This window comes from Cajanus cajan, chromosome 2, assembly GCF_000230855.2.
Source record: "Cajanus cajan strain Asha chromosome 2, NIPB_CcT2T_4, whole genome shotgun sequence".
Taxonomy (NCBI): domain Eukaryota; kingdom Viridiplantae; phylum Streptophyta; class Magnoliopsida; order Fabales; family Fabaceae; genus Cajanus; species Cajanus cajan.
The window spans coordinates 71437645-71465438 of NC_138518.1; the positions used below are offsets into that span (position 1 = coordinate 71437645).

The window sequence follows — 27794 nt, forward strand, 5'->3', positions numbered from 1 at the left end:
ATGTTAATTTGTTATAATGAGCTACAAATGTGAAAATTAAGTAATAAATTTATATTTTAATTATTTAAAACATATTAAAAACAAAAATCCTAGCGATGGGTCTGACAAATTACGTTTTAATGTTAATGTTCGCATATAAATAATTAGTAAATTAAAAACATTATTATAATTGACAAAGTGTCTTTTGCAAAACCTGCAACAGAGGGCATTTGGTCTAGTGGTATGATTCTCGCTTAGGGTGCGAGAGGTCCCGAGTTCAATTCTCGGAATGCCCCTTTTTCATCAACATTTTGACTTCCTTTTCAATTACTAAAACATTGTGTTTGTATATTTTATTCCATCATATTGTGAAATACATAAACAACCTAGACTTAAGAAAATAGAAAGATAATAATAACAATTTGTAAATTTTTTCCTAGTCCTAAAAGCACCTATATAATAGACATGGGAAATCAAACATAGCAATAATGCAAGTAATATATGACTAAATAAGGTATATTTCTCTTCATCCGGTTTATTCCAACTAAGCATACTTGCAGCTACCGTAACCTGTAGATCAAAGAAAAACAGAAGAAAATGAACTATTTCAGAATCCCAAAAGACACAAAATAATCCATGTTTAAATCATTATAAAATAAATCACATGTAATACTCTTCCAGTTTTCTAAACGACACATTTATTCAAATATTATTATACAACATAATAAAAGCCTTAATTGTGGCACATAAATATTGTCTTACTTGGTTCACTTGTAACAATGATACCAGAGCCTGTGAAGTCACAATTCCAGTTGTTTCTGCCATTAATTGCATAGTACTGATTCATGATAGCAGAGGCATGGTTGAAGAGATTGTTGGGGTCGTAGCAGGATCCACCTGGTTGGATCATCTTGCAATCACCCAACATATTACAAGCATAATCAATGTTATTACGCAGTGCAACTTCACTTGCTGAAGGATTTGCGATACACCATGTAGTGTTCACGATTTCCTGCATTTCATTACCAAATTAAAACAAATATAATCTTTCATGAACTTTTAAGGAAGGCACTTGGTTTAATTAGGTGTTGAAATTTACCAATCCCTTAGCAAACTTTAAATGCCCTCCTGCACAAGTCAATCACATTTGAAAGGGTCAAAGTATATTAATGTTTATGCATGCTAAGCATTGTGGCTAGAGGAATTTGGTTCAGACGAAAAAGAAAAGTGACATTAGCATATTATAGAGATAAACTTTGTATGGAAATTATGGACATTGTAATGAAAACTATAATTCACATAGAAGGAAACTTTCGTGGTGGAATTAATACCTGACTTGCAAGAAAGGAGCAGATGAAAAAGAAAGAGAAAGAGAAGTGATTTGGCCATGGTGTGATAGCTTGGAAATTGTGAAAAGCTAAATGGTGCTACTTTTCACTTTGAGAAAATATTGCTTATGCTGCAATGTGGACTGAAAGGGAAGGGTATTTATAGAGGTTTACGTGGTAGATGCGTGTGACCAGAGAATGGTTGTCACTCACCAGTTTCAAACCAATTATTAACTCATTAATTCGCTATTGACTCTCATTGATTAATTATCAATTAACTAGAAAAAAAAAAATTACGTTAAAACGGTTGAAATGTAATCAGATAATGGTATTTACACTGTTGGAAGATGAAAGGATAGCTAAGAGGTTCTTTGGTTGGATTAATTGGCCGGGATCAAATCATCAATCATCACATTTCCCCTTACCATTGATGTAAAAAAATTCCTTTCCAAAAAGTTTTTTTTATTCATAAAATGTGAAAAATTTGTAATTGTTTTTTTTTTTTTAAGTAAAAGGGTTATTAAGGAAAGATAAAAAACAGAGAGAGAGAATAAAATACCAATCTTGTTAGTGGCCAAAAGAAACCAAATATTTTCTTCCTTATTTTGTTAATATCATCATGTCACGCAAGAAAAAAGAAAGACATTTTAACATGTGAACTAATTAATTGACAAGTTTTTAAAGGATATTTTTATAGCAATTTTTTTTTCAATTTTAAAAGTTGTTTATATACATGTTGATTGGAGAAACATTAATTTGATAATTTGGGTTGGAATCCAAGAATCTCTCATCCCTAAATAACTTTTGATCTCACTATTAATCTTCGTCAAAATTAGTAGCTTTAGTCCTAATTTTGAAATGAGGGGAATTTTCCTCACATCAAACTTTATTAATTATAGCATCAAATAAAACAGAATATGCTTTATAAAGAAAAAATAAACATCTTGAACCTTGATTTTTAGTAGCATCTTCCGAATATGGAATTCACAAGGTAGCGCAAGAAGACTACATTTTTTTTATGCATATATACTTAGAAAGAAAAACTTATACCTCAAGACAATTTCTATTATATATATAATAGATTATTTATGATCACGCCTATTATCAAATCGTCGTCCTCAACCATAAAGAAAAATTGTTTTGATTTTTTCAACATTAATTTGTTTCTATTTTTCTTATTTATTTTTCAATTATATTCGAGAGGAGAAATAATAACATGTGATTTTCTAATTAAATATAATAATAGAAGTAATATTACTTTGTTCATATTTTATGTCAATGATGACATGACAAAATTATACAAAGTTTTAATAGTAAAGAAAGCTCAAAAATATATGAAGTGGGACATTCCCAAAATTAAATAGCATTATAAGAGTTATTTCAATGAGAAATTTTAATGAAGTAATTTAATTTTTTTATTTTGTTGTAAAATATTTTGTTTAAATAAAAAAATTTATAAAAAATTTGAAACTCAAGCTATATCGAAGAAGTCTCGGGACCGAGAGGCTATCACTCCTATTTATAGAAGTAGTGTTTAAATGAGTCAAGATGTTGTCAATTACCAACTATAGGAGGATACTCAGCTAATAATCTATAAGGTCAAGAAGTATTCGACTTGGCCAAGCACCTCGTTATAATCATGACAAAGAGTAACGTCTATCTAATATGACATCCAACAACGGATCCACGTTCACCGTAGTGGGGGGCAGTAGCCCCCACTAAAATTTTGTTCATTTTCTTTTTTATATAAAATATTAATTATTTTTATAAATATATATTATTAAATATATTTTAATTATCCTATTATATCTAATATAATAAAATATATTAATATTTTATTTTATTGTTTAATTACTTTCATTTTATGATAAAATTATCTTAATTTTTTATGAGGAAAAAATTTACTTACTCTAAAAGTAAGTCTTGATAGATCTACTTTATTCAATAACTAATATTTTATATAAAATTTTTAAAAATTAAACTGTTAAATTAAAAAAATTTAATGTATATATTAAGTTCACAAATTTAAAAAAAAATAAAAATTATATGATACTTCATTAGATAGATTTAACAAAACATATAAAATGTTTTTTTTATAATTATCCATCAATTTAAATTAATGAAACGGACTATCAAATAATTTTTAATTTTTTTAAAATTTTTTATAAATTTGATATATACATTAAAGACTTTTAATTAATTAGATGAATACTTGACGTAGAACATGAATTATTTAGTAAAGTAAGTTTATCAATCCCTTCTTATTTTTTATTATTATAATATATTATATTTTTTTGACTAAAAGATTTACTATTCCTTTACTCATTAAATGTGTCATAATTTAGTTTACTAACGTTGGTTATTTTTCAATTTTTATTTTATTTTTTAACCCTTTGGTCATGTATATGTATATTATGTTGTAGGAGAGGATCTACATTAAGAGAAATGAAAGTAATTGTCACACAATTTTTTTAACTTAAACATATTTAAATAAAGACATTTACTCCTATAAAAAAAAGTAGACATTGCACTCATAAAATATTTCTATTTTAAATGAGTTTAGAAATTTAGAAAATACATAAAGAAAACAAATTGATAATTGATCGAAGCCGTATCCGGTCAAATAAATACAATTAAATGTAGTATTAGGAAGTGACTCCTGGGTCATCTTCCAAGGACCGTCTTTTACTGTTAAAGGCTTAAACACACGAAGTGGGGGGGTTTGGTTCAGATTTTCAGTTTGTAACACAATAATACGAAATAACACAGCAAGTAATCTAGATTGGCTCCTTGTTCGGATTGTAACTCTTTTATCCCTGGTTCTCAAAGATTTCTCTGTTCATAACTTAATCCTTGTTTCATCCAAGTTAACCAACTAAGCGAAGATTAACTCAAGATTTCCCTACACGAATTAAGCAAACGTATACAACATTAAACCTCCCCACAAGATTAAGCAACTTGTGAGCAACCTGATTCATTAAGCATGAACAGGTGTCAAAAACGTTTCAGAGATTCAATGAAGAAGAACCAAGCAGAACACAGATACAAATATAAATAAAACCTCAATCAGAGATTGCAATCTGCTCAAGGAGCCAACTCCTGGGGTTTTAGCCTTCCATTAAAACGGAAACAGAAACAAAAATACAAACAGAAACGAAAATGGAAACAGAAACGAAAATGGAAACGAAAATGCAAGGAAGGAGAACAAAACGAAAATGGACAATCTGTATTTCTTCAATGCAATGGTTCAGTTCAGATACAAAATGAATATAAGAGGAGAAGAAGAAAAGCAAAACGTTCAGAGCAAGAAAAACGTGAATAAAAATGGTCCAGAAGAAAGAACCAGCAAGGAAGCCAAAACGTAAAGGAAAAGCTCAAAGAGAGAAAACGTAAAAACCTAAAATCCAAGGGAGGCTACTGTTCACGTAGTCACATCAGCCTCTCATGTTAGTGCTGCCCAGTCAGCCCTACCCTAGGTGCAGTTGACCTAAAACGAAATTGGGCCCCCATCATACAAGTCTGACCCAATAATACAATAAAATAAAATACAGATTGAAATTAAATGCTGAGGTGGAAAAATGGTGCAGTGGTGACATGGCAGATGATGTGGCAGATGACGTGGCAGCTCCACTTGAAGTCCATAAATTAATTCCAAGCCCAGATAATTATTAAACTGCCCTGAAAATAAAAATTTGGAATAATTAGATTCAGAAAATTCAAATTAGTTAAAATATGAATTACTGGTCCAATTAAAGCCCAAATAGAAAATAGTGCAGATAATCAACAATTAAGCGCAAATCAGAGATTAAAATAAGTACAGAAAGGTAAGAAAATAGGGGAAAATAATGACTCATCAATAATTTTATTATTTTTATCCTATTAATTTTTACCATTTTATTCCTCTAATATTAAATAAGTCACAAAAAATTATAAAGTGATACTTAAATATAATCTCAGATAAAAAAACAAAAATTATCACTCTATTTATAAGATAATTTAATTTATTAAAATAAGGTATTTTAAATTTTTTACCATAAAAATATATTTTTCAAAAAATTATTAAACTTTTTTAATAAAAATGATACAAAATGTTTTATTGCCTCCACTTAATAAATTTTCTGGATCCGTCACTGATGACATCGGTAGGCTGGGAAATTGGTACCTCATTTTGCTGTAATGCTAGGTGAGTTTAGGAAGCACTTATTCACGGGTGACATCATGGACCTACCACTTCCAAGGGGATGAAAGAATTTGGGACTTGATAAATATGACAGGACCTTTGATCTTGATGATCATGTTAATTTGCATGTTTCTCAAATTAACATGCTCAGCAATACAGATGTTGTCATGTGGCAACTATTCTCTACCTCTCTAAAAGGAGCAACTTTAAGGTGGTTCACTCGTCTACCACCTTGTTCAGTTAATTCCTTTCGAGTGCTTAATTATTTCTCAGCTTACCATACAGTTTGACACTATTCGACCTTATACTATGGCCTTGGCTACCTTTACGAACATCAAGCAAGGTAAGGATCATGAATCACTTAGGGGTTTCATTGATAGGTTTGGCAATGTTGCTTTTGAAATTTCCCAATTTGACCGAGGAGGTTGTCCTACATTAGATCTTAACAGCTTTGAGGTCAGGTCCCTTCCTCAATAGTGTATATAAGGGGTTGGCATTGTTTATGGAGGAACTTCGTAGGAGCACAACAAAGTACATGCAAATGGAGGAATCGATTGAGTTTCGAGAACATTATGAGAATAAACAAAGTAAGGAAAAGGTAGAAACTCGGGGGACAAAAGAGAGAGAGATCAATTCAAACATGGACAAAAACATAAACAACCTCAGTACTCTCAATACGCCCCTTTGAATAATAGTCATTCTAGAATTTTAGACGAAGTCTTGAGTGGTGATTTGAGACCACTCGTCGAGTTGGTCCCTACTCCTTAGAAAGTTGACCCTAGCAAACATTGTCAGTATCATTGTAATTTTGGTCATACAATTAAGGAGTATGCAACTTTGAAGGACAAGATTGAGTAGTTGATTCAACCTAGACACTTAAGAAAGTTTGTGCAAAAAGTTGATTCCTAATCTCGAGAATGAGATCAAAGGTATGAATATTAGGAGAGGTGGCGTGAAAGAACTAATAGAACCCAGACAAGTCCCAAGCAGGCTCATCAACAAAAGGATCATCCGAGTTCTCAGCTACATGGGGTGATCACCATTGTTGGTAGATTCGTTGGTGTATTTTCCATGTTTAAAGATTTAATTTTGACAATTTTTGCATAAATGGCTACTTAGTTCCTATAATTTAAGGTTATTTTTGTTTTAATCATCTTAAGTTTAGTTATTTTCATTTTGGTCCTCTTAATTTTTTGGTCTCTAGAATTTTTTGATTTTACTTTAATTCCCATAATTTTCTCCATTAAATTTGACAGAAAAAAATTGGAAAGAGAAAAAAAAAAGTTAAGAAGAAAGACACTCTTACTTTGTAATAACCAAAAATTTATTTTGGCCTATTTTTTTTGTCTAATATAAAAGTTACCGACAGTTAGGTTTGTTAAGAATAATTAGTTTGTTAGAAATATATTTTAGTTTGTTAGAAGATTGTTACGGACGTTCTATATATAGAACACTTATACCTTTCTATTGTGTCTTTTATCAATAAACTACAAATTGATTTTCTATGACACTCCTTTACTCTATTTTGATCTTTAGGATGTATGTTCACAATATGTTAGTGTTTCTTATTTTCGTGAATCTTCTACATCTCATATTTCTAATAACATTAAATTAAAGTCAACCGTGAATTCAGAATCAAACAATAAATTTGTATGTCAACCTAAAATCATTTCTTCAACTTGGAATAATACTTAAATATTTACATAAAACGACGTTGACCATAATTTCAAATTTCAAATAATTAACATGAATCCAAGCAATACTACCAACACTAGAGGATCTTCATCCAGTCTACAAGCATTATCTCAAAAAGAAAAATGTATTACATTATCGATATTAAAACATGTCACTTCACGAATTAACTGCTGGGTGTGATAGGTTCGATCCAACTAATCATCGACATTATCGTTCCCTCATACAACGAATTATTTTCTATCAGAATTAATATACGCCACTAGGTATAAATAGTCAAATTTGGACTCCGCGTGGCCAATATGTTCAGCTTCTTGCTAAAGGTATTTATTTATTTATTTTGGATACAATATACGAAATATCTTAAAATTAACAACTAAAAATTAATTTATATTTACGAGTATAATTTTTTTTCTGATCAAATATTATTTTAATACTATTTAATACATATTGCATGCAATGCAAGAGTATATTTTAACGATTCACGTATGCCCTCTGAATCATAGTAAGCAAAATCCACACGTCTCGAGTCTCAACCCCATATCCCAACTTTTAAGTTGAAATCATTTAGTGTTTTTTTGGCCGTTATTTTGCGCAACTTGCATGGCATTTTGGCATTATTTATTTTGTCTTCATCACACAGCTTGCTGCAAACCGCGTTTGCCGATATGTATGTTTAGTCATGCTCAACTCCTCAAATAATGAGTTTTAGATTCTTGATTCCCGTTGTTAAAATGGTTTCTGCTAAGAACTATAAAAAGACAAACCCCCACGACTCAACTCGACTAGCTGTAACAGTTGAATTCAACCAAAGTCTAGTAAAATTAACGAATCCATTCATATGCAAGCTGCAATAATGAAAATTTCTACATTATTACATTTTATTTCAAGTTTAATTTTGATATATATGCAAAATGTTACACTATCTATCCATTAGAAATTATCATGTGCGAAAATCTATGATTAATTTTAATTTATTTTATTTTATTCTTATAGTTTACAAAACTGGTTTCTTCCTAATGGTAGGTATTGAGAAACAACTTGTTATCTATTTATTCCTAGCTTTTGAGCTCTATGGATAGCCATATTATATATGTCTGTCATTTTATATCTTTTGCCTTTGCGGATACATGTTCATATTAACTTGACGTGGCGTGTTCTATGTAGTGGCTCAATCAGTAGAAGAAGCAACCTGTTTCGTTATACCGGGATGATCTAACAAGTCAAAGTTAAGATATTCAATCCTTGACCAAACAATCACGGTTTTTGTCCCAAGTTACATTAATCCCTGCTAATGATTTGACTTGACTGCATGTCTCTGAATACTCTCTGTCACGAATGGGGGGGGAGGGGGGGCATGCCTTTTAAAATTATTGGTGGATGAATGAACAACTAATAGTTGTTATATATAAATAAAGGCTTCACGCACTTCAGTTTTTGTATCAGCAAACTGCAATTGAATATTCTACCATATTCCACAATGTTGTTGTCCCTAAAGATTAGTTTGACTATAGTCACAGTCCTTTCCATTGTATACATAGTTTCCCATGCTGAAACAAGCTTGGATGTTGAAATTGAAGCTTTGAAAGCTTTTAAGAACTCCATCACTGGTGACCCAGATGGGGCTCTTGCAGATTGGGTTGACAGTCACCACCACTGCAACTGGTCTGGCATTGCATGTGATACATCATCAAATCATGTCATTTCAATTTCCTTGGTTAGTGTTCAGCTCCAAGGGCAGATTTCACCATTCCTAGGAAACCTTTCAGGCCTTCGGGTTCTTGATTTAACTTCAAACTCATTCACTGGGCATATTCCTGCTCAGCTCAGTCTTTGCACTCAACTTACTCAGCTGATTCTTTTTGAAAATTCTCTCTCAGGTCCTATCCCTCCTGAATTAGGTAACCTTAAAAGCCTGCAGTATTTGGATTTAGGTAGCAACTTTTTGAATGGAAGCCTCCCTGACAGCATATTCAACTGCACTTCTTTGTTGGGTATTGCTTTTAATTTCAACAATCTTACTGGTAGAATCCCATCAAACATTGGGAATCTAGTTAACCTTATACAGATTGCAGGTTTTGGAAATAACTTGGTAGGGTCTATACCTCTTTCCATAGGTCACTTGGAAGCTTTGAGATCTCTTGATTTTAGTCAAAACAAGTTATCAGGTGTAATACCTCGAGAGATTGGAAATCTGACAAATTTAGAGTACCTTGAATTGTTCCAAAATTCCTTGAGTGGGAAAATCACTTCCGAGCTTGCTAAGTGTGGCAAACTTTTAAACCTCGAGTTATCTGAAAATCAGTTAACTGGGAGTATTCCTCCTGAGCTTGGAAATTTAGTTCAGCTGGAAAACTTGAAGTTACATCGCAATAACTTGAATTCCACCATCCCATCTTCCATTTTCCGGTTGAAATCATTGACACATTTAGGACTCTCACAGAATAACTTAGAGGGAATAATATCTTCTGAGATTGGATCTTTAAATTCCTTGCAAGTTCTGACCTTGCATTTAAATAAGTTTACTGGGAAGATCCCTTCATCAATAACAAACCTGACAAACTTGACATATCTGTCAATGAGCCAGAACCTCCTTTCAGGTGAACTTCCTTCAAACCTGGGTGTGCTTCATAGTTTGAAGTTTCTTGTTTTGAACTCCAACTACTTTCATGGATCCATTCCCCCTAGCATTACCAATTGTACAAGTCTAGTAAATGTAAGTTTGTCTTTTAATGCTTTAACTGGGAAAATTCCTGTGGGTTTTTCAAGGTCGCCTAATCTTACTTTCCTGTCTCTTGCATCCAACAAAATGACTGGGGAAATCCCAGATGACCTTTATAACTGCACAAATCTCAGCAGTCTAAGTTTGGCAGAGAACAACTTCAGTGGATTAATAAAATCAGGTATCCAGAACCTGTCTAAACTCCTACGCCTGCAGCTGAATGCAAATTCTTTCATAGGACCAATTCCACCAGAGATTGGAAACTTGAATCAACTCATCACTTTATCCCTTTCTGAAAATAAGTTTTCAGGTCAAATTCCTCCAGAACTATTCAAACTTTCTAACCTTCAGGGGCTCAGTCTATATGACAATGCATTAGAAGGTACAATACCTGATGAACTCTTTGAATTGGAAGAACTAACCAAACTTTTGCTGCATCAAAACAAGTTGGTTGGTCAAATACCTGATTCTATCTCAAAGCTTAAGATGCTTTCATACTTAGACCTTCATGGCAACAGACTTAATGGGTCCATTCCAAGAAGCATGGGGCAGCTTAATCAGCTTTTAGTTTTGGATCTTTCTCACAACCTCCTAACAGGACCAATTCCCGGGGATGTCACTGCACATTTCAAAGACATGCAGATGTATCTTAACCTTTCTTACAACCACTTGGTTGGAAATGTTCCAACTGAGTTGGGCATGTTGGAAATGATACAAGCTATTGATATTTCAAACAACAATCTTTCAGGTTTCATTCCCAAAACACTTGCTGGGTGCAGAAATCTGTTCAATCTTGATTTTTCAGGAAACAATATTTCAGGTCCTATTCCTGCAGAAGCTTTTAGTCGCATGGACTTGCTTGAAAGCTTAAACCTCTCAAGAAATCATTTAGAAGGAGAAATCCCAGAAATATTGGCAGAACTTGATCATCTTAGTTCCTTAGATCTTTCTCAGAATAACTTGAAGGGAACTATTCCTAAGGGCTTTGCCAACCTTTCCAACTTGGTGCACCTCAATCTTTCCTTCAATCAACTTGAGGGTCCTGTACCTAAGACCGGAATATTTGCAGACATCAATGCATCTAATATGATAGGAAACCAGGATCTTTGTGGAGCAAAGTTCCTATCACCATGCAGAGAGACAAAGCATTCACTATCCAAGAAGGGCATATCTATTATTGCTGCACTTGGATCTCTTGCTATACTTCTATTTCTGGTGCTAGTGATTCTAATTCACAATCGAGGCATCAAACTCTGCAATTCTAGAGAAAGAGATATTAGCGCCAATCATGGACCAGACTATTGTTCAGCATTGGCACTTAAAAGGTTCGAACCAGAGGACTTGGAAAATGCCACTGGTTTTTTCAGCACAGATAGCATCATTGGTGCTAGCAGTTTAAGCACAGTTTACAAGGGTCAAATGAAAGATGGCCAGGTTGTAGCTATAAAAAGATTGAATTTGCAACATTTCTCAGCAAATACTGACAAGATCTTCAAGAGAGAAGCCAATACCTTGAGCCATATGAGACATAGGAATTTGGTCAAGGTACTTGGATATGTCTGGGAGAGTGGGAAAATGAAGGCTTTGGTTCTAGAGTACATGGAGAATGGGAACTTAGATAGCATCATACACAGCAAGGGAGTAGATCAATCTGTGATCTCTAGGTGGACCTTAACTGAAAGAGTCCGAGTTTTCATTTCTATAGCTAGTGCATTGGATTATTTGCATTCTGGTATTGATTTTCCCATTGTACACTGTGATTTAAAGCCTTCTAACATCCTTTTAGATAGAGAATGGGAAGCTCATGTCAGTGACTTCGGGACAGCTAGAATACTTGGTCTTCATCTGCAGGATGGCAGTACCCTTTCCTCATCAGCAGCTTTGCAAGGCACAGTTGGCTACATGGCACCAGGTATAAGCCTTTTCTATTTTGCTAATCTCTTATGTTCAATGTATAATATATTTTCATCACAATCATGGTCATGGCAGACTTGCAATCCAAATGAATATTTAGTTCTAGTTGGATTTGATTAGTGAGTAATCCTGCACCTTAAATTGTTCTAATCAGTGAAACTAGCATTAAGAAGAAGAGTTCAAGACTTGAACGTGTGTTAGTGTCTATTTGCTGTTTTTATTCATTGCATATAAGCCAATATTTGATTGTTCTATTCAAAGTAGGTAGCATCACCGAGACTTGCATGATTACATAACTTATTATTTTGTTTCTTGAATACATCGAGTAATTTATAAATAGTCCACGCCACAGCTATCATCTCCCCCCTCCCCTCTCAGATGCTATATTAGTTTCTATCACCCCCTTCATTCTGTTAAAGAGACATATTACCTTTTCAAAGTATTTACAGAAAAGAGGCATTGGTTACAATTCACACTGGATCCTATTAATTGATTGTACCAACGTAAGTTTACTGTGCAGAGCTTCCATCAGGTTTTGCTACAAGTGACATTAACTAATTCACATGTAAGGAATCGGCATAAACATTTGTCACTAGATTCACAGAAGCATGCAGAACATTACCTCTTTAGATAGTAAAGATAATAATAAATTTTCCCTTCTCTATAGTTTGTGCCCATACTGATAGCTAATTTTTTGCCTATCATACATATCCAAGTTTTTTTAAAATATCAAATACAACTTTCTTTGTTTCCAATCCTCTTAGCTTATTGACATTGTATACCCAAAGTATTTTTTAAATTTCACTCTCTAAACAAGATATTTCTGCTGTGTAATTCTCAGAATTTGCCTACATGAGGAAGGTCACGACTAAGGCGGACGTGTTCAGCTTTGGTATCATAGTAATGGAGTTTCTAACAAAAAGAAGGCCTACAGGACTCTCGGAAGAGGATGGTTTGCCCATCACTTTGCGTGAAGTAGTTACAAAAGCCCTTGCAAATGGAATAGAACCACTTGCCGATATTGTGGACCCTCTATTGGCTTGGAATGTTACAAAAGACCATGATATAGTATTGGTAGATCTCTTCAAACTATCCTTGTGCTGCACCCTCCCTGATCCTGAACATCGACCCAATATGAACGAGGTGTTATCTGCCCTTGTGAAGCTTCAAACAACACTATCTTGTTAAATTATAAACACCACCCATCAATCCTTGGAGCTGCTTTTCAAAAGAAGAAATATTATTATGCTTCCCAATTACCTCATTCCTATTGCCTTATTGTATCCATGACATTTTTCCAATTAAACCTATGGAAATTGTCAGCCTTCCTTCACAATCATGTAGAATAACATTGATTGTCCATTGTTGCATGTCTTTACTTTTTCATCCCCCTACCCACTCCTGGGTTAAATGCAAATATACTTTTGCATATTCATTAATAAAATTGCACGGTGGAAACCAGGGAAGTTACAAAGTACGGCATGTAATCATAATCTTATAAGAAATAAGGCAAATTAACAAAACTATAAGCAAAAGGTTACACTACCTCTGAAGTCAGCCCCCTCAGCCTAAAGTATGCATTTAATCGTTTTACTCATCTAACCCTTCTTTACTTATTTTCTGTACAATGGAATTTGCTCCCTTATATAGTTGGAGAATGATAATGTGAAATGAATTGTAACAGATTACTTTCAAGTTAATTGCCCAATATATTCACAAGAGCATGAAAGAACCTTCCAAGTTTTATGTTATACAGACTCTATAGTTTCTATCGTGTTCATACAACCATCAATGTCATAAGATTGTAAAATTTAAACTGATTCAAAGTAACAAATAGAATTCAGATTGAAGATTTACTAAAAGAAATTTTGATAGAGCGTCTGCGTGTAGACTACATGATCCAATTTCAACAAACTGATTGCATTTGCATGTAACAAATAGAAAGAAGAAAGCTTAAGAGTAATAAGAAAATGGGGGATGGCCTCAATTACTGGGTGGATCAGTGTGAAGAAATTCTTGAATGGTTGAAGGGAAGTCCAATCCTCCAAAAGCACCATCAGAAATAAAAGCAGCTTTCCCTAAAAGCAGGTGTGCCAATCTCAAGGGTTCCTGCTTCTCCCTACCACCACTCAGAAAGTGCTTGATCCACCCATCTAACCTCTGCACCTCCTTCCCACACTTGGGCCCTTCCACACCAACAATTTTTTCATAAAACCCACCTTCACAGTGACAAGAACCACCATCATCAAAACCACCTCTTTCTTCTTGTTCTTCCGTTAACCCCAATAGCTGCATTAACACTCTAATGTCATCATCTTCAGCTTCATTTTCAGGATCCGTTTGAGAAGGACCCTGATTGGGTTCTGGAAATTCCTGGGAAACCGAGAGAAACGCTTGAGGAGGTTCACTGCTATCTTGGGATGCAGAATTCTGGCTACCACTGGGTTGGAGGAACATAGGAGAACCCAAAGTGCTTTCTTGTATCTGAGATTCTATTGGCAGTGAAGTTTGTTCTAATTTTAACCTCTTTTCAACCTAAGCAAACATCAAACTTCAGATTTCAGACTCCATTAAGAATATGTAACGCTGTTGGAATTACAATTACATAAACATACCTGTTTTAGCGAGGAAAAGAAATTGGAATGCGATGACACTGATAATGGTTGAATTTTCTTGTCCATTTTCGTATTGCGATATTTGTTATCACATCCACATATATAACATTAGTATATTTGGTTATTTATTTTAATTTTTTACCATAACCATAACATAGTTAAAAATAGAATTGGGTGGTGAAGAATTGTGTAACGAAGTGCGAGATAGGGAGAAAAAGTGGAGAGTTGAATTTTGTAAAAAGCAAGTAACATTGAGTTGGATTGGATACACAAGATAATTCACATTATCTGAAGTACATTGCAATAACATATACTTCACGAAACACAAATCTAAAACTCAAACATTTCACTTTCCGGGGACGAAGTTGGTGGCGTAGGCCCAGGCGTTGTTGTTGACTGGGTCAGAGAGGTGGTCAGCGAGGTTCTCAAGTGGGCCCTTTCCGGTCACAATGGCCTGAACGAAGAACCCAAACATGGAAAACATGGCCAACCTACCGTTCTTCAACTCCTTCACCTTAAGCTCAGCAAAAGCCTCTGGGTCATCAGCGAGGCCCAATGGGTCAAAGCTCCCACCAGGGTAGATTGGGTCGGTGACCTCCCCAAGAGGCCCACCAGCAATACGGTAACCCTCAACAGCGCCCATCAAGATAACCTGGGTGGCCCAGATGGCGAGGATGCTCTGGGCGTGGATGAGGCTTGGGTTGCCCAAGTAGTCGAGCCCACCCTCGCTGAAGATCTGGGAGCCGGCCTTGAACCACACGGCCTCGCCGAATTTCACGCCGTTGCGGGCCAAGAGCTCGGGGAAGACGCAGCCCAAAGCTCCCAGCATGGCCCACCTGGAGTGGATGACCTCAAGCTCACGGTTCCTGGCGAAGGTCTCGGGGTCAGCGGAAAGCCCGGCGGTGTCCCAGCCGTAGTCACCGGGGAACTCGCCGGTCAGGTAGGACGGGGGCTCGCCGGAGAATGGGCCCAAGTACTTGACGCGGTCTGGGCCGTACCATGGGCTTCCGGAGGAGGCCTGCTTGGTGACGGTCTTCCTCATGGAGACTCTCCCGACTTCTTGGGTCGATGGGGAGAGCTTGACCGCCTTTCCGGCCAGCGATGGGGAGGAGAGGGCCATTGAGGAAGCAGCCATTGTTTATTTCAAGAGTGAGCTTTGTTGAGGACTCTTTGGGTGTTGTGAATTGCTTTGTGTAGTGGTTGGGTTTATTTATATGGGGTGAAGTGGTTCAGGTCTTATCTTGTGCTATCTAAAGCTACAATCTCATTGGGGGTTTTAGATTTTGTGCTACACTTGGCACCCTTGCAATCCACGAGTGGGTTAGATTCTATGTCTGGTTTCTCACCAATCTGGGACTTCCACGTATCATTATGGATTCCACTAGATATGCTGACAAATTAACAATTGACGTGGAACTATACCAGGCTATGGTTTCAGTAGTGTGTTTGATATTTTTGGGTCCACGCCGCATGAGAGCCACAAATTTGAAATGAGTGACTGTAACGGACACATGTTCTATCCACAGATGAAGACAGACAGGGAAATTATGAAAGGAGCGAAGTGGGGTTGATGGTTACACGGGTCCATTTTCATGAGGGAGCAATTACATTACATTACATGAATCGAATGGAACTGAATTATAGCCTTATAGGTAGTTGTGATGAACAAAATATACATCAATTCTGAAGGTTGGAGACCCACATGGCTAGAAACCTTTGTGTTATTTAATTTGCACTTGGTCCAGTATTTTCAAAAAATAAAAGTACTCACAGTGACACACACGATTTATTATGTAATAAATGGGGAGGTTAAGGAGTCTGGGTTATTGGTTGGGAAAAGGAAAACTGCAGAAGATTTTCGTGTGTTAAAATAACATGATGAATGAAATACGTAGTTTTTACTTAGCTTATATATATTAAATGCTCGTGTAATAATATTAAGGGAGCTAATACTATAGCGTTTCTCGAAAAGCTTTGTACTTGGGCCACGTCACTTTGGTACAACATGCACAAGCATTCTCAACCACATATTACGTAACTGTGCATGTTAGCAATGTTGTAATTACACTTTGGTCCCTACCTTGCAGTACTTGATATTTTTACAGTTCATTTAGGTGACATAGCTTATCCAAAATCTAAAATGGCGAATCCTTATTGGATGGACGAGGTATTTGACGATATTATAATCTCTTAGCGTGTAAAGAATCCAAAACAGGCAAGTCATAAATGATATATATGAGATCAAATATTTCAAACCAATAGAAATTCATATAGGAATCTCCAAGAGCCACTTATAGAAAAATGGGATGGTTTTTTATTGGCTATAGAAATGGATTCGTGTGTTATGACGTGAATTTCTACCAAATGGATGAAGATTGAAGAAAGTACTTTGAATTTTGCGTACTCGCATACATATAGAGATATAAGAGCATCTCCATTGTTACATATTTGAACCAAATATTGTTCTTAAATCACTTTTAGTAGCTCTTGTTGTCAACTCTTGTTAATCAATCGCATCAAAAGACATACACTAACAAGGCTCAAATGAATAATTAAGAAAATATGTTAATGAGTTAGCATACCTCCATTATTAGAAAATAGCATTAATTAATAACAAGATAATTATTTATCGTAATTATCACTGTCAAAGACATATATGTAACCAATAAACATTGGTTGTCAAAATAAGTAATCTAACAAAACAAATGGCATTAATAACAATTGCACACTTTTAACAATCTAAAAAATGATTACGTACATCAACAGAATAACTTTCTTGTGAAATATTAATCTCATCAATTAATTTACAGACCAGATGAAACTAAGGTTTAACATGTTTGATTATTATCTCAAATATGATGATTTTATTACTATCCTTCCAGAAAAGAAAAAAAAAAGTGTTGGTTAATTTTGATTCTTATGAATTTTTAAAGTTTAATAAAATGATATCTTCATATGACTATTTATTAATAAGATAACATAGATATGGTTTCTTTTAGAACATAACATAGATATGTTATGAAATATATTATCTTGAATAGTTAGTGATGTGAAATATTTAAATGTATGATATATCATTATTAAATAGTAATAATAAGAAGAATCATTTCAAATAAATTTAGGAGAATTAGAACCAACACATTTTTCAGTGATTAAAATATTTTTTTTATATTTTTACGGCCTAAAAATCTATTCAAAACTAAAATTAAAATCTAATCAAACATTTTTCCCAAGATTAAAAACATACATAGTCCAAGTGTTTAGAATAACAATCGAGGAGATCCTAACTTTATATAATAATAACTATAAATTCCCCCTACCACTTGGCATAGTGTGTGATTAATTAGTTTATATTTTATAATTTTTATATAAATATGATTTGATTTATTTTTTATTTACAAAAAAAGATTGTTGGCAAATACATTCATAAATATCTATATTTTAACGTGTATATATATATATATATATATATATATATGAGAGTTATAATAATACTAGTGTAATTTTTATTAAGTATTACATCGATCAATAACTTTATATTAAATATGTGTCAGGTTAGAACAGTTATGAACAACTTTATCTAGCGTTTTCCATGATTTAGGGGATTTTTTTGTCTTTTTGTTGATGTAAAACATGTTTTTTTGTTTCTTTTAGTAGAATCTAAGTATCAAGGAAGTTTTTTCATTCGATCTATTAAGAAATCATACAAGCACAAGCAATTTTGTTAATAGACATCATAAGGGATATGAAATTAAAAAGTGTGTATTTCAGACTAAGTACTTCATCTAGCTAGATAGCTCAATCAGCTTAGTGTCTCATTCTTTGTAGTACTTTATTCGCAAAACTTTTCTCTAGAAAAATTTCAATGTTTGTTGATATTAGAACCTGAAATCCTAGAAGGTTTAAGATCATTTTTTGGACCCAACATCATTAATCAAGTTGTCCAAAGTTAAAGTCCCGACTTTTGGGTATAAAATAGATTATGTTAGGAGGAGAATATGCACCTAATTTGTGTTTACATTTTTCGATAAAGATTAATCACTATTTACGGTGGTACATACTTCCTATTTATGTCATAGTTATCAACAAATATATACATTATTTTAATCAAATATAATGTTAATAAAAATATTTTAAATTACATTACATAATAATTAGTTTTATTTATAAAAAATTGTTTATCATAGATGAAAGAAAATGAAGTATATTTATATATGAGTATTTGAATTAGGAGTGAACATGCTCCAACTCACACATGTAACTCGAGCCCACCCGATATTGACTTGGACAGACTTGGATTTTGAAATTGGATCGTGTGCATTTTTATAACACGTTTGAGTTATATTTCAGATGTTCAATCTGATTTGACATATAATATTCTTTTATAATTTTTTTTGAATTATTGTACATTAATATTAAAAATTTACTAAACTTTTAATAATATAATATTAATTTATAATGCAATTATTATTTTATAATATAAAATTATACCTTAATTTAAGTTTTATGTTTGTTTTATTTTATAATTTAATTATACATAATGTTAAAATTAATATAGTGTTACAAAGTCAAATCAATTCTTGTTCATATATTTTCAAGTTTTGATCGGGTGAAGTTTAAACTTTAAAAATTGACTCAAACCAAATTATTCATGTCAGATTTTGGCAAGGATAAATTCAATTCAGTTGGTTGGTCATAAATGTTTTTTTTATTTATAAATATTTATGTGAATCAAAGATTTTTAAAACTTAACTAAGTGCATCAAACAATGTAATATTTTTAATTTATTTTTTTTAACTTAAAAAACGTTAAATTTTCATGTATCCCCATAAGAATAATTTGATGGAAAACTTATATTAAAAGCATTCTATAGAAACCATATTTTCTATAAAAATAATATTTTTAAATGATAAATTAAACGTAAAAAAAACTAATATTTTCAACTGCAATTTTAAAATAAAATAAAATCATTTCGTGTTCTAAACACTCTCATATAGAAAACTTAAAAAAAAGGATAAGATGGTACTTACATAATAATTTTGTTAATCTTGCTTTTTTTAACCAAATAACAACTTCTAGACTAATAAATTTTTCTTTAGTAAAATAAAATCTGGTCTCACTCCATTCTTTATAATGTAACTCGGTTTTGATTCTGGTGGGAGTAAGTCACTTGTGTAAATTGTCATCTCTTTTCCAGCAAAAGATTTCGCACCATCTGATCTAGTCTATTAAGGTTGCAATTTATTAATACGTTGGTTTGGTTATATAGTTTTGCAATTGTTTTACTCTTTCACATAAAATTAGTTGCATTATGCTCAAAATGGTAATTAATCAAATACAATTAAATAATCAATTAATTAAAATTTGTAAAATATATTTTACTACAAGCAAATCATTATTTTTTTTATCAATGAGTTAGTTTTGTGTAAAAAAGAAAATTAGTAATATTAAAATTATTTTACTGTAATAATAGTTAACTAAATGATTTAACATGTTTATAAAATTAGTTCAAGAAATTGATCTTTTTAAAAATTGAAAATTAGACACTTGCAAAAATTATTTCATCTTTACTCGTTACATTACTATTAATTTTTATTTTTATTTTTATAGTGACTATTTATATATATTATTGATATCATGTTAAAAAAATAAATTTTAAAAATTTAATTGCATTATGTTAGATCTTATTTTATACATAATCTAAGTATAAATATAGCAGTACATGTTATATCTAATCAGACTGAAAAGCAAAATGATTATAATAGACAATACATTATTATCATTGTTATATTATTTAATTTTAATTACATATATAATTGATTCTAATATAATGAGTAACTTGCCTATTTTATTTTTTGGTAATTTGAGTAACTTACCTATGATTTTTGTTCTTTATTTTAATGATTTTTTTTTTTTTTACATAAAGATATATGTTGGAAAGCTTTTACCTAGTGTTGTCATTTGATAACACATTATTTGGGCTAAACAGGTGTTTGGAGTCTTGGACCAAGAAATATGAGTTGGGCTTAGGCCCGTCGCAACAAAAATAAAGGTAGAGATTATTATAAAAAAACATATAAAGGAAAACACAATAATAAAAAATAGAAATTTTATTACTTTATTCTTATTGTAATTTATTGTGTTGAAAACAAATAATAAAAAGTAAAACAAAAAGATTATTTTCTAATTTGCTTTGTCAAAAAACAAAATAAAAATAAAAATAAAAAACTGAAGAAAATTAATTCATCTTTTTTAATCTGTTTGGTTAAAAATAAAATATTTTATTTTGGTTCATTCAAAAAAGAAAAAATAAATTAATGATTAAAAAAAACTCCTAAATTTTTATCGTTTAAAATGTATAAAAATGGTATAATTTAAGCATAGTCCAGTTATACATCAGTAGAAACTTTAGTCTCCTTTATAATTTACTATACTTTTTAAGTCGATCGATGAAAAAAGTAAAAAAAATATGGAAATTTTTAAACTATTTTATTTATTTAAAATATTAAAATAAAATTGTAGAGAAGTAAACAAAATTCCTTTTATTTTACTTGATAGAAAATAAAAATGAGAAAAAAAAAAAAAAAACTTCAGTACTTTTTGTATTTTCGCACTTAACTACTGTATAAGTAAAAAGTAAGTTTTTATTTCTTTCTTTATTTATTTATTAAAATTTTCGTATTATAAGTGTGAAAATTGATCAATCTTATCTCATTAGTAATTAATTTTTATTGAAAAAAATTGACTGACCGTCTTTAATTGATATTTTTTTTCTTAACTGAGTTTTGATGGTAAAATAAACATATAGAAAGGGAGTTGTGTGAGAATATTTTTGCAACATTTTTGTAATGGATGAATAAACAGTTATAAACTTAAAAGAGAGTTCTTGTAGGAAAATATGAAGGAAAAGGAGATTTAAAAACACCTTGTTTTCATACCGGTTCTTTTAACTGTGCTATGACCAATTATTTTCCAACGGAAAAGGTTCACTTAATAAAAAGGTTACAACAAATATTCCTAATAACTACTTATGGCTACAAATTATTCTATATATCCCTTGTGACTAAAACATGTAAACTTAGTTTATAAAAGTATTCTTTAACTACAAGATTTTTTTGGCTTAACTAAGTAAAAGTTTGAGGTTTACAAGATTACTTTTACAAAGAAGATAAGCGTAAACACAATGTATAATAATTTGCTAAATAAAGATGAACTATTTGAACTTATACCAACTTCATCCATCCACGATGGACTTAAAATGAATGTAAGACCTTGAGAGGCAAAGTAGTAGAGTTTTTGTATAGTTATGTACACATTTTTCTTCTTCTCATCGTATTGAATTGAATTTATAGTATTTTCGAAAGATACATGTTGTGAGAGAGGACTTTAATGTTCTTCCTCTTCTACTTGATTTTGAACGCCATATGTAGTTTTTCATGTAAAGTAAGCATAATTGTTATAACTCATTTGTAAGAGTTGTTGGTAAGTTAAGTGAGTCAAAGCTTTGTCCAAAAAGGTTGACATTTTTGACTATGCACCTTGTCATGTTTGAATAATCCTCTTTCATTCTTTCTCTCTTTACACTGTCTGAGTGATTGTGTTAATTTTGATAAGGAATTGTACTTATATACAATAAAGATAATTATACAATAAATGTAATATATTGAGAGCAAGTTATTACCTATGATCATTTACAATTTAAGGTTCAAATATATATATATAAGAAGAGTAAAAGGCGCGAAGCATAACTTTCATAAAACATGCAAGTATTGGATTTGCTTTTCTTTGGATACACGTATAAAGACTTAGCATGTTTGACATTTGACAATTAAGTCTCTAGCATAAGTTTGTTTTACTTAAAACATGTATTGCCCAATTTTTATCTAGCCATTATAGGCGATTTTAGAGGAAGATTTTGTTTAACATAATTTACAACTTTAAATTCATATATGATTTTTTGGATGCGTGCATTTTATCCTTAAACACATGATTCTTGCAAATGCTCATATAAATATTAGTCCAAACACGAACATATAAGAGCTCATTTTAGAGCTAGAAATGAGAGACAAATGCCATAAATGGTGGTCATAGGTGCAGAGGAAAGGTTATGACAATGGTAAAAGGAAGAAGAAATGAGACTACGAAGATGAAAATGAGATATGGAGATGAATTAAATGTGGATTATACATTAATTGTTTAGTTAATGAAAAATATCATTTTTTTTACATTTATTAAGTTATAATTGATGTAAAAGGTTGTATTCTACATTAGTTGTGTTTCAACCGATGTAGAAAAGTTGTTCATAATTTCAAAATTATCATTGCCTCACTTTCTAGTTTTTATATCGATTGTATGATAACAATGTCAAGTTACTATTGAAAATAACTAGATTTCCCTAAATTTTGTAGAGTAAATTTTAACACAAATTCATTGAATCCAAAATTATCATATAATTAGAAAGTGATTAGATTCAAAATGCACAAAAGTAACAACTGAAATAGTGAAACAACAATCAATTAAAAAAATTCAACTGAATAAGTCATCGATCCAAGGATCAAAGTTATCAACATAATTATAATTAACATAAGTTTAATTAAATGATCATCTTATGTATATCCACTAAAATGGAAATTACAATCAAAATTCTTGATTCTTATGAACTCAAGAATAATTAATGGTTGATTTAGATAGTTAATCAATCATCTAACATTCAAAAACAAATCATGATCCTGAAAAACAAATTCAAATTTGGAAAAGAAAGAAAAAGAAAAATGAAAAAAGTTCGTTGCAAAATAAATTTAGAATTCAAATTCTAAATGCAATTCTTGAAATCTTTAAATTGATAAATGAAATTAGCCTTCTATCTTCATCTAGATGTAAGGTAAAACATCCAAAGAGAAAACAAGAGAGAAAGAGAGAGAATTCATTTAATCGTGCAAGGGAAACTTGACCAAATTCTAAAAAATAAGGCTAAAGTGTTATACTCAAGTCACTAATTACTTATTTATACACATTTAAATGTGTGGGTCAAATTAGAATTAATTATAAGTTTACTAATTATCTTATTAATAGGTTAAATTATTCGTAATTCGACTCTTAAGGAGAGCTTCAACCTAAATGCAATAGTAACAGTTTCATGTAAAATTATTTTGGCCTATTAGAGTTCGAATTAGCTTGAGTGAGCGAGAAACAAATTTAAAACTATTTGTCTTATCTTTCTAGTGCCACCAAGTTTCGATGTCTATAGATATTGATATACATACTATGTACAACACATCAACATCAAAATAAGTGAAAATAAAAAAAAATTAAGAATTAAGAATTAAACTCAATTAAATCTATTAATACAAAATACAATTAATATATCAACATTAATCTCACATGTTGATCAACTAAGCTCAATATAATTCACAAATAAATTTCTGAAATATCTTTTATCATTGTAACACAATTGACATAGAAAAGTATTGTAATATGTGTTTTTTTTTTTGCACTTGTTCAGGTTGAAAGCAAAAAAGAAAAAAAATATTATTTTAAAGAAATGATTAATTTTTAAAAGTTTGTCAAATTAATATTATTATATATGATGGCTTGAACAATACTATATATTTAGGAAAGAAAAAGAAAAAATGGACTCAACTTGTGAATAGGAATAACAAAAAAGTTTTAAGCTTGACAAGTCAATCTACCTAACTCACCAAAATAGTGGAGAGGGCTGACAGGTCTAACCCACACTAACTTACTAATTCGGTAGTCTTAGCCAGGTGATAAGCTTGTAACAAATAGATGAGATGAGGTGACAAGTCTAACCTACAATCATGTAATATGTTTGAAACTTGAGTTCTACATATTAATGTATAACTAATTATTATCAATAATTTTGCTTATTTTCTTTGGACTTGAAAATAACTATTTAAATTTTGCTAATCTTAATTCTCTTTTCACACTATTCAAAACTAAACAATTATTCAAATTGAACTATGTAACGACCTCAATCCAAAAATATTAATAAAAGTTCTTAATTAATATCCTAAAATATTTTTAATGATTAATTAAATAATGAAAGTTAATATAATATTATATTAATATATTTAAAATTATTTTTTTATCACTTATCTTTTAAAATGTTTATTTTTAATAGGCTTTATTTCTTAAAGTTGAATTCATTTCGTCTTTTTAAAATAATAATTATTTTTAATTTTAAGACACAAATCATTTTTTTTAATAATTGAAGACTTGAAAGTTACTTTATTATATTTATTTATTATATAATATTATTAAATATAATTGAAATTAAAATAAAAAAGTGTCATAAATAATGAATATGGTGAGAATGGTATAAAAATAAGTAAATAAAGTAGTCAAAAACTTTAAAAAATTAATTTTATATTATTTTTTTAGTTACATAGGAGATATTCTCATACAAATTTTATTATGTTTATAGCTTTTTTAAAGTCAAATTCCAATTATATTTTATAATTTTTGTATAAGTGGATATATCTATACTTATTATAATCTATTAATCTATACTTATTATAAAGAGATATTGAGTATCTATAATCACTTTTGATCTCTACTTTTTAATAGATCATTATACTCATCTAATTATTATAAGATTAATATGTTGAATCAATTGAAAATTAATTTAAAATTATATTATAAAAATAGAAATAATTATTATTTTAAAAATTAAATTAATTTAAATATAAAAGAGAAAAAATTTAAATAAATATTTTAACTGAAGAACCAAAATTAGTCTTAAAAAAATTAGATAAAGGGCTAAAAACTATTATTAATTTTTTTTTAAGTGGGTGTTCGTATGTTTGGATAAATTTAACATGAAAATTGGGGGCGAGTGAAATTGATTTAAATCAAACCTAACCGGCGCTAGGTCAAGCTTTCTTCTAACTTCTCTCAGTCGCTGCATCTCTTCTCCGCACAGATTCACATACCCAAACATTTTCTTCCAAACAAACTTGTGAGTTCTGATAAAAAAAAAATTCTTTTTGCGACATTTGTTTCAGTCAGTCGGATAAACAAAAAACCCTAACTCTAGTATTTTAATTTTTTGTATCCGCCGCAGGTTTTAGAGATATTCGGCGATTAATTTTCCATGGCAAACAACCCGTCGCAGCTTCTCCCATCAGGTTTCTGATTTCATTATTTTGTTTTTTGTTGGCAATGAGTTCAGTGTAGCATTGAATTGTGTTTAATAGAATTGTGGTGGAAATTTGCAGAATTGATCGACCGGTGCATAGGATCAAAAATATGGGTGATAATGAAGGGTGACAAGGAGCTTGTTGGCACTCTTAGAGGCTTTGATGTTTATGTCAACATGGTCCTTGAAGATGTTACTGAATAGTGAGCAACACTTGCACTGTGGCGTGTCACTCTTCTTTTTGTTCTGATATTGGATTTTGTTCTGTTACAATATTGCATTAGGGTTTTACTCAAGAGGAAACTCCTTGAGATTGCTGTGGGTTTCGGTTTGAGGGATGGAATTGTTTTTTTGCATGAATAAGAAAAGATGCCCCCTGATTTTTAAAATACTATTCTATCTGGAGTTGTTATGTTGTCATCTTTTGATAATTTATGGTTCTGTTCCTCCCCCAACTTTTCTTTTTGAAGGAAGTGTTTATATCTCTAACTTTTAATTGGTGTGGTGTTGGAGCAATAACGTTATTGAGTCCAATATTGTTTTCGCTTCATTTTACATTTGTCTTTTAGGAAGGCCAGTTAAAAAATAGTTTTGGCAGTTTTATCATTATGAAGTTACTGAGAAATCTAATGGCTGCAAATATAATGATCTAACCTGGATTATGATGTTTTTATTTATCAGTTTCTTTTTGGTATGTTATTTTTTTGCTCTTGTGTAGCATAAAAATAACCTTATTTAGCTTTCCCATTGGGCTCTTTCTTTTTGGTTTAAGAATGAAATATCTGGTGTAAATTTGTTGGAGGATCTTTGCAGCTTTTTGATTATCAACTTGATTATTTGAATTTGTACATACAGAGGACTTTTAGTGTCTGCATGATTTATGTTAGCTTTTGATTCGCTGATTCGTATGTTTCGGTATGCACGTACATGTGTTTGCTTTGGGCATGTAATAAATTGATTTGGTTTGTTGCTTTCATATTCATACAACAGTGAGATCACTGCTGAAGGGAGACGGATAACCAAGCTCGATCAGATTTTACTCAATGGAAACAACATTGCCATTGTAAGTCAATATGCAATTATTTTTTGTTTACTTGATTTCTTTGGAGTATTACTCTATTAATAAATCATTTGATTTGGCAAGTTTAGAAAGTGTCGACAATAATCTAACATGATTTTCAGTTTTCTCTCGCAAGTGTTATACTGATAACAACAAAATCTGATATAATGCAGTTAGTTCCTGGTGGTTCACCTGAGCCAGACTCATAGTGCTACTTGGATTCCTATATATAACTCTTTGGTGTTGCTTTAGGGACATAATTCCTATATTTTGCAAGGATTCTGAGGCCGCTAGGTTTAGATTTTTACTTCCATAAGTTGGTTTTTATGATACATGATTGTAGTGTAATGCTTGTTCAACTTCTATCATGTTGAACTGTGGATTGTCCAGTGTAACAAGTAATGCTATTGATTATGACAGATTATTGTGCGCGTTTATATTCCTATCTCTACTTCCGTTACTATTAATTAGATTTCACTCTGCATGAACTGATTGAGTCAATTAGATTCTGTCATTTTCACGTGCTCCCATGTTTTCATATTGTATTAGAGCTTGATTCAGATACGAGAAAATGAAGCTTGCAATTTCTATAATATTGGTAAAACGTAGAACGTGTAACCATCTTGCCTGGGTAAGGGAGGGGAGGGACAGGGCCTAGTTGAGGAACGAACCACGTAAGCCAGTATCAATTGAGCAAAAAGCTTGATTACGAATGTTTATAGATTTTATTTATTTTATCTTTTAATTGGTTTGATTTTAAATTGAAATATTGTTTAGTTTAAATTTTGTCTTTACTTTGTTGTATTAGAAAGTGGGAAATATTTACCGAATTGTGCACAACTAATTATCCTTTCGCGCTATAGTATACACGGATTGTTGAATTATTTGTTTATATATAATGAAAACTGTTATTTTATATAAAATTAGGATATAAATATTTCTTAATTTGTTATCTATTTATAATTTATAATACAAAATTCAGTATAGGTGCACATCATTTTTTTCAATCAATTTTGGCCGATTTTTTATCTTTAAAAATATTATATTTCTTAACTTATTTTTATTTTTATTTATTATTATTTATTTATTTATTAAGTTCTTTATTTCTTCAAAATTCAACATAATAATGTGATATGAAAAAGAGCG

The 27794-nt window shown here is 31.2% G+C and overlaps 5 protein-coding genes and 1 non-coding gene across 6 annotated transcripts; 3 read left to right on the forward strand and 3 right to left on the reverse strand.

The window, feature by feature from the left end:
- LOC109813249 (major pollen allergen Ole e 10) lies at positions 1-1455 on the reverse strand. The gene is made up of 4 exons (XM_020377414.3): positions 1311-1455; positions 1079-1107; positions 742-991; positions 1-549 (listed from the first exon to the last, which is right to left on the reverse strand). The coding sequence occupies exons 1-4, from the start codon at positions 1366-1368 to the stop codon at positions 524-526; spliced, it is 363 nt and encodes a 120-aa protein (XP_020233003.1). The 5' UTR covers positions 1369-1455; the 3' UTR covers positions 1-523.
- Positions 204-275, forward strand: TRNAP-AGG (transfer RNA proline (anticodon AGG)). The gene has a single exon. It is a non-coding gene; the product is annotated as a tRNA-Pro (tRNA).
- A 6410-nt stretch (positions 1456-7865) lies between the features above and the next one.
- Positions 7866-14945, forward strand: FLS2 (Leucine-rich receptor-like protein kinase family protein). Its single transcript, XM_020377349.3, has 2 exons — positions 7866-11813; positions 12657-14945. The coding sequence occupies exons 1-2, from the start codon at positions 8660-8662 to the stop codon at positions 13001-13003; spliced, it is 3501 nt and encodes a 1166-aa protein (XP_020232938.1). The 5' UTR covers positions 7866-8659; the 3' UTR covers positions 13004-14945.
- On the reverse strand, positions 13633-14568 carry LOC109813214 (uncharacterized). Its single transcript, XM_020377363.3, has 2 exons — positions 14431-14568; positions 13633-14350 (listed from the first exon to the last, which is right to left on the reverse strand). Exons 1-2 carry the CDS (start codon positions 14494-14496, stop codon positions 13799-13801), a joined length of 618 nt encoding a protein of 205 aa, XP_020232952.2. The 5' UTR covers positions 14497-14568; the 3' UTR covers positions 13633-13798.
- On the reverse strand, positions 14661-15626 carry LOC109813213 (chlorophyll a-b binding protein 3, chloroplastic). The gene has a single exon (XM_020377362.3). It carries the CDS (start codon positions 15563-15565, stop codon positions 14777-14779), a length of 789 nt encoding a protein of 262 aa, XP_020232951.1. The 5' UTR covers positions 15566-15626; the 3' UTR covers positions 14661-14776.
- Positions 15627-25253: 9627 nt separating this feature from the next.
- On the forward strand, positions 25254-27093 carry SAD1 (Small nuclear ribonucleoprotein family protein). The gene is made up of 5 exons (XM_020377401.3): positions 25254-25408; positions 25514-25577; positions 25668-25791; positions 26579-26651; positions 26822-27093. The coding sequence occupies exons 2-5, from the start codon at positions 25544-25546 to the stop codon at positions 26855-26857; spliced, it is 267 nt and encodes an 88-aa protein (XP_020232990.1). The 5' UTR covers positions 25254-25408; positions 25514-25543; the 3' UTR covers positions 26858-27093.
- The last annotated feature ends 701 nt before the right edge of the window (positions 27094-27794 follow it).